The 12,673-nt window shown below is 46.9% G+C and overlaps 1 protein-coding gene across 12 annotated transcripts in view; it reads right to left on the bottom strand.

Moving 5' to 3' along the window:
- EHBP1 (EH domain binding protein 1) overlaps positions 1-6,127 on the bottom strand; it is a 205,707-nt gene extending 199,580 nt beyond the window's left edge. For 6 of the 12 annotated variants that reach the window (XM_068675568.1, XM_068675569.1, XM_068675570.1 and 3 more), the window contains exons 1-2: positions 5,894-6,127; positions 4,844-5,264 (exon numbers count right to left, since the gene is read on the bottom strand). In XM_068675568.1, coding sequence (XP_068531669.1) covers positions 4,844-4,947 — 104 coding nt within the window. In that variant the 5' untranslated portion in view covers positions 4,948-5,264; positions 5,894-6,127. The remainder of the gene's footprint in view (positions 1-4,843; positions 5,265-5,893) is intronic. The other 6 variants (XM_068675576.1, XM_068675577.1, XM_068675573.1 and 3 more) reach the window with 1 other exon arrangement.
- Between the last annotated feature and the right edge of the window lie 6,546 nt (positions 6,128-12,673).

Below are 12,673 nucleotides of genomic sequence, written 5' to 3'. Positions count from 1 at the left end.
ACAGATGGGGATAATTTGGGATGGAATTGGAGATCTAAATGAAGTGTGTGAGGACAGTGTAATTTAATTGAACAGGAGGGAAAAAAGCCAAAAACCAGGAGCAACTGCCTGCTGCCCTCTGTGCACGAGCTGTACTTGTTCTGGTACACCTACGCGGCTGTCACACAACTGAAAGTCTGATCAAAAAGTCAGTTCAAGCCCATGACAAAAATCCTGGGTCATGGGAAAAGCAACTCAGAAGTTCCTGAATTCACCTGCAGCTCGCTCTCTTTCTGGCACACATTTCAATGTGATTCACCTTAATAATTAAAAGCACTTAGGTGCTCACAGAATTCCCCCTTAATGGCTATGCAAAGCGAGGAAATGAACCAAGCAACCCGACAGCCTGACCCTGACCAGGCAGCCTGCAAGGATTTCCACCTCCAGCAGGCAACTGCAGGTCTTTCGGCAGCCTTCAGCAGCGAGGAGTTTGCTGGAAAGCAGGGAGCAGAAGGCAGGCAGACTGGTGTGAACTGTGCCATCTCAGAAAGCTCATTTCTCTCCCATGCACAGCGCACGCCAAATCTTAAAATTCCTGCAGCATCCAGTTATGAAACTACAATAGAAGAGAGAAACAGATGGCTAAAGCCTTTAGGAGAAAAAAAAAAAAAAAAAGATTAAGCATTACTTCATTTGCAAAAGAGAAAGATGTATTTGAAAATACGGAGCCTACTTCAGACCATACCTAATTGATATAAAATATGCCATTTGCCGGGTGGAAATGCAGCCTGCCTTCCACTCAGGTAGCGTACACAGAAGTTTAACCCTTTTAGAACAACGCAGCTTCGTGTGGTTTTAGGAAGGCTTTAAAAGCAAAGCAGTTCACAGAGGTGATAACAGGCATTATACACATTGTTAAAAAAAAAATAATTCTCCAGCTCCAAAGCAACTGCTGGATGGCAAATCCTACAGGCACATGACCCTTTTCCAGCGTTTTTAGGCATTCAGGGGAGCAGCTTTCCTGCTCATAAGCACATCTAATGGACAACGATACATTAAGAACTTGGGAATGAAGCAACACCACACCTGAAGATCCTGTTGAATCCCTGACTTGCGAGACACCACACACAAACAAGGGAACATGAAAGCCATCCTGAGGAGCTCATGGGTTAGGCATTAGATGCTTCATCAGCCCTGTGAAACTGCCACCACGGCTCCAGGTCCAAGCCCTGGAACTGGTCTCGGGTCTAAAGGCCCATTTTCTCCTGGGAGGCTCTTCAGCTGAGCCTGTTCCTCAGACAGGCGTTGACTCAGAGCTTTAACACAGGCCTCCAGCAGCTGAGGAGCCCCAGGATCCATGCGGGGCCTGACAGGGGATCAAGAGGAGCCCTGTGCTTCCCTGGGCTGGCAGCCTAAAGCCACCTCCACCAGCAGAATCCTGCCAATATGCCCAGCATGCTCCTAGCCCTGCCAGGACAGCCCAGAGAAACAAATACTTGTCTTTGCACCTCCCGGTACACGTGCAGTGACATAAGTGAAATGCATGAGACTGATTTTTGGGTTTTTTTTGGTTTGTTTTTTCTCCTCAGTGGGGTTGCACTGAGGACAAGGACTAAATGAACTCTCCTACCATGCACAGCCCTTCCAGGCCAGGACTGCAGCTCGCTTGCAAGGCTGGGTGGAAAATCCTTGTGCTGCCCCAGCTTATCCCAAAGGTAAGCGGAGGATGACACACTGCAGCCCTGCCAAGCCAGCGCCTTTCACAAATCAAGTGCTTATATGATTAATGCAAAGCATTACGTTTTCACGGTAGCAGGAGTCACTAATCCATATTAAAGACCAAGGCTGCATTTATTTATATATTTAGCAAACGGCTCGAAATGAACTAACTGCTCAATTTTTCAAAGGTACCGAGCAGCCACAGTAATTAGGTCTGGGTCAAAAGGAGCAGACAGAATGTCACAGAAGCAGCACAGTCCTGCTAATTACCCGGAAAAAAAGGTTTTTCTAATGACACAGTGACAACGCTGGACTATCTATCACAACCTGTCCCCCCAAACACCACTAATGAATGGCAATCATCCGATGGTAGCTGCCTTTAGTCGCTGACAGAAACGAGCATCAGAAGTTGTAGACAGCAGAAAACGCAAGCAAAGGGATTTTCAGCCAGTGCTGGAGAAATGCTGCTATACCTACGGATAATCCTTTTAAAGAGTGAAGCAGCAACACCAGAGGGGTAGTGACTTCCCACACAGCCGACATACACACTGCTTTTGTTTCTGGAGTTATTTTGAATGCTAAGGGAAAAAAAAATTCCATCAACACAAGTTCAGAGGAGACAAAAAGCATCGCAGCCTACCAGAAATCCACCCAACGCTGCGAACTGCACACGATCGGTTATCAAAATGGTCTAAAGCACATCACTTGCTGAGGAGTTAGATAAATGGAAGACTAACAGAAGACAGTAGTCCTCAGAGGGACACGCAGCCTGTTTTGGCCATGCACAGTCCCTGCTCACAAACACATCTCAGATGAAGTGTGTTTATGACTGCATTGTCATTTATTTTAAAATATGAATGAAGTATTCTTTTCCTGCAGAAACACTGCATTGTTAAAATGCCAGCCCATTAAAATAACTTCGTGCTTACTCCATATTGATCAAAATACACTTGCAGTGTGGAGCTACCAGCACAGACTACAGCACCAGCACACGATGTATATCAGGACTGCTTTCAGTAAGACCTGGCATACGGTGTTCATTTCTTCCCTTTTGTTTTCACTTGTACCAAATTCAGACAAGCATTAGAGCTAGTGATCCTGTCAGCAGGTGCAAAATACTATCTTCTCCAAAGTTACTGAAAGACTTAGCTGAATGTTACCAAAATACACAAATATCTCCCATTTTTTTCATATAGGACTTCCACTTATGACAGCAACACTGTATCATAGCTTGCATGTTTAAAGAACCTTTTTGTTAAGGCTCTCCAAACAAGAGGAAGCAGAACAGAAAAGCCTACAATCAAATGACTGTGTGAATGATGTTTTTCCCTATTGTTTTTTTTCCTAGAATTCATCTACATTTTACAACCACACTGTTGTTTTTTCATAACCAATACGAGCACCAATCTAGCATATATTTATGTTCAAGAAAGTAAAATCAAGATTCAGAAGGAAAACCTACTTTTTAAAAAGTAACCTGCATATTTGAGGTTTTGAAAGACTCTCTCACGACTTCATACACCAGCATTTTGCTAGGCGGGTACCCTGGCTTATGACTAAACAATAAGAATTGTTTCTAAAATAACAGCATTGCTCACGAGAAAACTTTCATGCATGGCTTTTTCTTAAATCAAGTGAAAGTTCATTGCAGATCCAATCTGAACACTCCCTTGCAGCATTCATACTTCAGTGCTGAAGCATTCTGCAAATTCACAAGGAAGGAGTGAAAGTGAAAAAGAGCCAAAATAGGGTTGGATCATGTTTAAAAAAAAAAAAGAGAGAAAAAAAGCCATGCACCATCACAAACACAACTACAAAAAAAACAATCATTAAAATTACCATAGAATAGTCTTTGGCCTGAACTAACCAGTAGATCACGTGAGATAATCACAACAGGCTCTTTCAACTTTCAAAAGGTTTTTATTCATATGTTGCTTGCGTGAAGGAAAGTTCAACTTCCAAAACGATTCTGGTTCTTAATAATCTTTCAAGACATTTTAGGCAAGAAGACAGCTTGATTTAAAAACAACAACCGAAGCTGACAGTATTCCTTTAAGGCAGAGCAGCGAGCAGCCTTCCAGCACAGACTTCCAACTCCAAGAGATGGAACTGAAATTTGTAGAGGCAATTACTCATAACCAGCGAAAGCAGCCAGTGCAAGTGCCAGCCTTGCCAACAAGAAGACAGGCCAAGTATTAGAAGGGAGGCTGCAATTTATTACGAAGCAGTTTGAACATCTCAGTCCACGAGGTCTGGAAGGCAATTTCTCTGTCCCCTGATACTACAAGCCCAGATTAATGCGAGGAATTATGGCAGTAACATCAATATCCCAAACATATAAAAGCACGCTTAAGTATCTGTATAATGGAGATGTTTGCTAGCAGACTACCTGAAAGCTGTTCCCAGTCTTCCCCTATCAGCTGTATTTAAGTTCCTCTTGTGCAGAAAGGAAGATGTGCCTGCGCCAGACCCGTACAATTAACTATAAAGTGCTGTCTGTGTCTAGTCAGCTCCAAAGCCATCCAACCGGACCACTAAGGCACGAAATTCTGCCTGGCTAAACAAACGCCTTCAGACAATTCCCAAGCATGTCTCTCGCCTCTTCCCATTGACAGATGGAAAGGAACAAGGAAAGGAAGGCGGAGAGCCAAAACATCTTCAAGTAAAAAAAAATAATAGTCACCATCAGAACTGTTTGTACCCTAGATTACACACCACTGTTGTCAGGACTGATCTCAAATGCCTCAGTCTGCTCACAGCAGTGTCAGCAGGTAACATCCAGCACCAAGAGGTGCATTTGAAATCAGAAAACAAATCTCAGAAAATACCTTAGAAATAAATGAAAAGCAAGAGACAGCAAGTCACAGGTGCTGAGCTCACAAACGCACCGCCCCACATGGCGGTAACGCCAACTATGAAAATCAGAACAGAGAATGAAACCAACAGGTCCACAATAAGCACTCAGCAAAGCACTCAAGGGAGACGAGCACCCCATGCAGCTGCTTCAGCGATGGGGAAGCAAGAGAAAGCGAGGGAAAGCAAGGCCAACACAAACGCCAAACGGTACGCGACAAGCAACATCCTCCCTATTTCAGCATCAGTAACTTGCTCCACCGTTCGTGCAGCAACACGAGCTGCTCCTTACCATTTTTTGGTGCACTCCACCATCAGCTCCTGGTAAGAGGCCACAAACTGGAACTTGGATGCATGTTTCCCAACACGCTGCAGTCTTTTCCAAACTGAAGCCATGACGGCGAGAAATACCAGTCCTGTGACAGAGCAGCAACTCTGCAAATACCAACGTAGGTTTAAGGGCGTATGTGCTTAATGCTAGCAGATTTATAGACAGATACGGGAAAAACAATGCACAAGAAGCTTGAGGGGATGTCTACAATTCATATTCCGGCTCTCCCTTCCTCACGGGAAAAATCCCAGCGTAGCTGAACGGCTCATCACTGTCCAGGAGCAGCATGCAATAGGCGCGGATGAGTAAGAGCGAGGCTGAAAGGAAGTTCTCTCATGGAATCATCATTCCTCACGCAGTGGATGATGTGGAGACTGCAGGACTGGAAGACAAAAAAGACAGGGGGAGAAAGCATCGGTTAATGCACGGCACTGCAGTCGCGTGCCATCAGGGACCCTCCCGACAAGGACCACGAGCCACAGAAAAACACACACCCCCCCCATGCCACCAATTAAATAAATAAACCCGAACGCTGCAGCGATGTCAGGAATGCAAACCACGAGACTGTTTGGAAACATATCAACACGTCCTTTCTTTTTTTTTTTTTAAATCGGCACCATCGAGAAAAACAGAAAGGAAAAAAAAAAAAAAAAGGGGGGGGGGGGCTGAGACACGAATCCCTCGGGAGCATCCCCGGGGGAACACGGCCACGGGGGGGGGGGGGGCCCAGCTCTTTGTCTGCGGGCTGGTGACAAAAGGTGTGAGAGTTGTGCTCACACTCACACACACACACACACACACACACACACACACGCCCTGCTCCCACGTCTCCTCCCCAGGAGCCGCGGGCTGGGAGGCGGCACAGCCGTGGCACACGCCCGTACCCGGCCGTGGGCACCCCCCGCTCCCCTCCCAGCCCCACAGCGCGGCCGTTGGGCTTTTCAATTTTTAAAAATTTCAAAATTTCAACCCCCCAACGGCCAACGGGTGTGTGGGGGGGGGGGCACTCACCTGGCCCCCGCTCCTCACTCAGGCGGCAGGGGCTGGGGCGGCGCTGGCCGTGCCGGCGGCGGCTGCAGCGCCCCGCGGCCTCATGGCGAGCCCCGGGCTCCCGCCGTGCCCCCCTCAGGGTCCCGTCACGGTCCCGGTGCCGCTCCCGGCGGGCGCAGCCCCGGCCCCGCCGCGCCTCACGCCGCCACCATCGCCCCCCTACCGGCGCTGCGCCGAGCTGAGGCACACACCCAGGCCCCGCCCCCCGCCCCCGCCCATTGGTCCGTCCGCCCGCCCCCGCGCGGCTCATTGGCTGTCCCGGCACGTCCATCAGAGAAGCTGGATTGAGGGCGGAGACTTTTCCTCTGATTGGCCGCGGGGCTGAGAGGGAAGCGCAGCCGATAGGCCAGCGCGGCTGTCCGTCAGCGCGGCAGAGCGCGGCGATTGGCGGAGGCGCTCCCCCGAGCCGTGAGGCGCGGGGGGGGCTCCCCCGTCAGGTGCGCCCTGAGGCGGCGGGCGCGGGTCCCTCAGCGCCCCTCAGAGCCCCGCAGTGTCCCCCTCACAGCCCCTCTGCCAAAAGTCGCCTCCCGTAACCACCAAGCACACCCAGCCCTTACCCTGCGCCGGTCCGTGTCCCAAATTCCCACCCAGCGCCCCAAATCCCCAGCCGCGGTGCTGTTGTCCTCCAGCTGGACGGCTCCCGGCGTGTGGGATAAGCGCGGGGGCTGCTCGGTGACTTGTGCCCTAAACATCATTATTTATTCATGTTTTCCGTTGCCTTCATAGTTCTCGGCTTCAGGTTACACCAGGCCAAAGAGGGCAGCACATGGCATCTTATCCCTTCATTGGGTGGGGATATTAACACAGGCAACGCTCCTGTCATCCCATGGGTTACCAGCGATAACTCATTACCCACAGGTTTTACAATCTGTGTCTAACAGCTCTGGGGATTTTGGGGAAAGCTGTGGAATCCAGAAGGTGTGAGCAATTAACTAAAAAGGGCAAGATCCTCAGCCGTGATGCTGTAGGAAGTGTAGCCACGGAGCATGGCTCAGGATCAGAGTCAACATCTAAGGGAACAGTCACGTTTTGACTTAATCCAACATTACAAGCATAATAATGAAAACAGAAGCAAAACTAGTTGTGCAAAAGTGTCTGATACTCACTTGTAAGGTGATTGAATAAACAACTCACAAAAATCCCCGAATGGTCATTTTGATGGCGAACAAAATGATGCATCATCTACTGTACAAAGACCTGCAAGATGGAAAAACAGCCACAGGATGAATAGGCAGGTGCTTTTTTTATTATTTAAAGATGCATAATATGTATGATACAACCTCCCTAAACCATATTCCCGTCAGAACTGTTGCCTTCCTCACCTAAGGAAGCGTATTTGTGTATATTTCTGCGTGCCCTCATCGGTGTCGTTCTGGAAGTGGCACAGAGCAGGATGGTGCGAGCTGCTCAGGCTGGGAAGCTGGTGGGGACGACCAGGGAGTCCCCAGAGCAGCCTGACCCGGTTCTTGCAAGCAGCTGGTCCCACCAAGGACAGCCTTGCTATCCAAAAATACACACTCGTGCTCTCTGGCTCCCTTTTTCTTTCCTTCCGCTGACACTGAAATATGCAGCCTCCCTCGCAATCTCCACAAAAAATCCCAGTCCCCCCCCCCCAAGGGGATTTTGACTCTTGCTCCGTTTTTGGCCTGATGGTGATAGATTGCAAGCCTCCTGGTTCAAGTAGAAGGATCATTGGTGCTCTATTTATGTTATTCCGTTAAGCTTTAAAGCTATACAGCCTCTCCCTTATCCTTCAACACCTCTTCATCAGCATGACTAAGGACAGGTTGTTCACCAGTAAAAAATGACCTTTGCTAGAAATAGCTATCATTATAAATCTCAGTTTCCGTGTCCTTCTGTATGTGAGTCTGCAGAAATGTCACTGAGGAAATCGACTAATTGGATTATGTCAGATTTGCAAGAGCATTCAGCTTTTTGAGGCAAGGGGCTGTGCATGAGATTACCTTCACCTGCCACATCTTAAACTTCTTTCCTTTCTCTTTTCCTTTGTTTTGTCCCATCCCCACAGTAATTTAACAACAACAAAAAGTTGTATGTGTGGTACAACATAAATATGTCATGAATATGTATTAAGAAAATAGCAATCAGTTTTTGATCTTCACTTCTTCCTTTTTTTCTTATTTATTGCTGGAAAAACTCCACTCAGCTGTCTTTTCACGTGAGCTGATGACACCAACAGTCATTCTCTACTAGAGGGAAAAGTGGTTTTAATGTTCCCTCTGCTAGATATTGCTATTATTATTATTTTTTATTGGGGTGGGGAGTAGGGCAAGGGAAGAACACCCCATTTATGTTATGGGACAACAGCTTGACTTTGAGACTGGCAGATGAGGCAGTGTGACTCCCACTCTGCAGAATTGGCCAGCCCAGTTACTATCGTGGCCTGTAGTGAAAGCACACAACTTCAGCAATGCTCCCTGTTGCTTTTAAGGAAGTAGCACTAAGTAAGAAAACAGCACAATTTGTTCTTTGCCTTACCAACAACAGCAGCAGAGCTTAGGATGTGCTGTGGTGGACCTGTTAACACTCTGGCGTGGACACAGGCCAGGAAAGGAGCCTGGAACTTACCTCCTGTCCAGCTGACCCCCGGAGCTTTTCTCCTGCTTGGCTTCAGCCCACACTTGCTGGGTGGTGAGACCCTGCTGTGCTCTGGCCAGGCAGCGAGTGCCTCCCCTCCCAGCTCTGTGCCCCAAAAGTTCATTCCCTGGGTGGCAGCCTCATGCCACAGCCTCTACGAGCAGCTTCGTTGCAGAATCATGGAGGCCAAGGTCCTGGAGGCAAAGCCAAGAGTCTGGCTCAAAAAGGGTGGATGGAAAACATCCTCACCCGTCTTTTCTTTATCTCACCTCTCTTGTCTGGCTGAAATTCTTCCTAATCCACTCAGCAGTAAGGGGAACGTTGTATTTATCTACAGACGAGGTCAAGGACAGGAGTCACATTCCTGAAATGCAGAAGCTGCGATGCAGGAGTTCAGCCCTTGGAGCCAAGACAAAAGATGGGGTGGTGGTGGTGGAGACCCACACACTACAGACAGCATTTTCCTATTCTGCAGCATAAAATCCTGTATTAGAAGTGATTTCTCCAAAGAGCATTTTCCAACATTATTTCCAGTCAATTTCCCTTTAGTTACCTTGCAAGTGATCTGCACAGGTCCTGTCATTCAACTTTCAATATCCTGGAGCATTGCCTCTCTCATTGTGGCCCCAGTTTATTTATTTTTTTTTTAAAGCAGCCTGTACTTCATCCATAAATAACAACTTTCGATCCTTTTATCATGCTTAGTGTCTTCTGTACCTTTTCCAGTTCTTCAATACCCTTCCTGTGTGGTCTCCCTTGCCTTTCTGCAAAGTATAATTATGCTCATATACAACATCCTGCAGCACTAATGAGGTTAAGAGCATCTTTCACTCTGCCTTTTTAAAATAAATACCACATTTCTTAACAAATAATCCAGCTGTTATTTTAATTTAGGCTGCCCTTCAAGAATAATGACCTCAATTCTCCAGAATTGTTCACCTTTTTTTTTTTTTTGTCTTTTCTAAAGTTCTTTTTAACTTTGAGCGCAGCTTTCTTTTTTTGATATATACCTTTTTAATAACCTAATTGCTTGTTAAACTGCCTGCCAACAACACTGTGGAGATAGCTGAAAGGGAAAGGGCCAAGCTTTAGACAAGATAAAGCCAGGCAGCAACCCGTGGTGTGGAGTGGTGGTTGTACAGCCCATCCTTTTTTTTACTTTCCTCTTAAACTGAGATCCTGCCTGTTAGAAAATGCCTAGCTAGACATGCAATGCGAATATTATACTGGAAAATGTTAAAAACCTTTTAATGGTATTTCTATAACTCCACGTAAATGCCAGAGAAATCATAAAAACGCAATACAGCTGTCTCCAAAGATTACACAGGAAATTCCTCTTTGTCCAAATACAATATCATATGTCGTCTTTAAAGAGAACGGCCAGTTAACTTCGGGTCTATACCATCAGTCATCCCCACGGCCTGTTAGGAACAGAGGTATGCTGCCTCGGAGCAGAGACATTAACAGTGCGCAGACCAGGGCAGATCACATCTGAGCCTTCTCAGAAGCTGGTCTAGAAGAAATTACCTTGCAGACGTGATAAGACAATCTATTATGCAAACCTGAGCTCCTAGGAGACTAAGGAAACTTGTAAAACCAGAATCCCAAACACCATACAATAGGATATTAGTGCCTGATGAAGAGAGTCCTGAAGCAGAATGTCTGCGTGGTGGGGCCTCAGTCCTGCAGGTTTATGGCTAGCAAAGCTACACCTCATGAAAACGAGCCCCATGGACCTATTTATGAGTGCAGAGACATGCAAGTGTTTGCAGGCTTTGGTCGTGGTGTTGGAGGTGAGACTGCATTGAGGATGACCTGTTTTGAAAGGATAAACAATTAACCAGCTGGTAAAACTGACTGCAAAGATGCCTGCTCCAGCTTTTAAAACCTCAGCAGTCACCCTGTTTAGATGAGTATCTGTAATCAATCTGGAAGTGAAACAAATACAATCACACCCAAACTACGTAATTCCAAACTCAGAAACTGCTCTAATACGTGCAGATCAACCCACATGTATTTAAATAGCATTGCAAGTTACTTTTAACTGAATGTTTTACTTGGTCATCATTGTGTTGTTCACCTTTTTTCACCCACTGTCTTGGGGAAAGGGACATTCAGATTTATTTTTTTTCCTCTAAATAGTTTTAGAAATGTTGTTGCCACGTGCCTAGGATGAGTGAATACTTTGCAAGCCCAATAGAGCTACAATAAAAATGAATTAAAAAAAAAAATCCCTACTGCATCTTGGTGACAGAGTGGTCCACCCCTGAATCACTATTTTTTAAACGAAAGCTTTAGGGGTGTAAATGGGTTTCTCTCTGTTATCTCTGGAGAAATCAGGACTCCAAAAGCCCAGCGACAAGAGTTCCAGCCCAGAGCAAGTGCTGGGAGCAATCTGAAGACTGCACTGAGATGCAACCTAATCAGTCAGCACAGATGTACCTCCCTTTCATCTCTAACCACAGCTCTGGAGCTCAGCAAAGGACCTGCACAACAGCAAAAGGCTGCTGAAGGCATTTCAGCCTCTTTCTTCCTTGCAAAAGCTCCTGTTATCAACCAAGGTCGCAAAATCTGCTTTGGGAAATAACAGATATATCAGGTGTTGTGGCAAAGCTCAGGAGAAATGACAGTTCAATGATGTTGACAAGAAAACTATCCGAGATTAGTTTGTCAGACAGTCTGCCTTTATGCTCACTGCTGCAGAAGAACAAGAGGCCTTTCAGGTACAATTAATTTACCCACAGCGTGAGTCAGCCTCTGTCAGCGGGGCTGTAAGTGTCGCTGTTTCACAGAAGTGGGTGTCACTGCTGCCTGGCATCAGCCCCCTGCACACCCCAGGAGGACAGCATCATCCGGCCACTTCTGCTGCAAGTTCTGCTCGTCCCATACTGGAGCATTGCATTTTTGGGATGTAACATTCTGAACGTTTCCTGCACTAAAAGTTGTGCCCAAGCAGGCAGGCCACACAACCAAGTAGGGAGCTGCCAGCCACGGAAGCCTCAGATACGGATTATGAAGATTGAAAGAGACAAAGGAGCAAACGCTGCCTGCTATCAGGGGAGGCAATCCCAACTCCTCCCTCACAGCACCTTGCAGGTGACACAGCCTGCATTGCCAGCTGCACAGCACCATCTCTCTCTACGCAAGAGCAGAGCTTGACCACTTCTATTGCAGCTGCTTTTCCTTTGAATGCTGTTGCAGCTTGTGCAGAAACAACAATCCCTGCACAGGCACAGTTACACTACAGCTGCTGTCCCAAGAATCTCTTCAGGTAGCAGATGTGCATCATCCACTCACCACTCACTCTTCTTCCAAACCTAAGACACCCAAAGTCTCACAGCTGAGATACGAAGTAATGCCTGGAAGTCTCAGACCCGTTTCTGATACTGGTAAGATGCCCAGCACAAATGACAGTTTGGGCTCTGCCCCAGCTTTTCTCTGCACACCACTCTCACAGCCTAGAGGTGGTGGCAACCCAACTGAACTGGTGAGCTGTGGCTTTACTGGGAGTATGCAGAGCCCACCTCTTGCTAAATTAGTCGCAAGAGCTCTTTGGATCTGGTCTGGGACAGCTGAGGGGAGATGGAGCTGCAGGAAGAAGCCAACTCAGTCCTTGCGGCCTGTGGGAGGACTTGGTGGTGCCAGCCAGGCACGCTAATGACAGGTGTGGAGAAGCAGTTTGATAAAAGGTTTGCAAGTTGCATCCATTCCCGGCTCTGCCAAAGGTTAGCTTTTGCAACCTCTTAGTTATCTCTGCAATGAAAGTAATGATGCTTACTTACCTACCTACCTTTGAAGTAGGATTAAAATACTCAGGCGCTCTGTGCTGGACCAAGATATGCTACAAACAGTCAACAGGAAAAGACAGACTTGCACTCTACGTTTTGTGATTTCTAATGCACTTCCCATCCCAGTAGACTAATTTTTATTTATTTAGGTAAAAGGAATGATTAGTAAAGAAAGTCTTTTGTGCATTTGTATAGGATCTTTTTGTAAACATAGCCAGGACATGAGTGTATTTTCTCAGGACAGTGAAGAACAGCTCTACCCTCACAGGATTTTCTTTTTCCAGCCTTCTAGTTGATAGGGCAAACTGCAAAGGTTTTGGGACTGTTGAACTGTGAGTTGAACAAGCTCCTATTG

This window comes from Anas acuta, chromosome 3 (assembly GCF_963932015.1).
Source record: "Anas acuta chromosome 3, bAnaAcu1.1, whole genome shotgun sequence".
Lineage (NCBI taxonomy): Eukaryota > Metazoa > Chordata > Aves > Anseriformes > Anatidae > Anas > Anas acuta.
The sequence above is the reverse complement of the archived record's forward strand: the minus strand, read 5'-3'. Positions and strand labels throughout refer to the sequence as shown.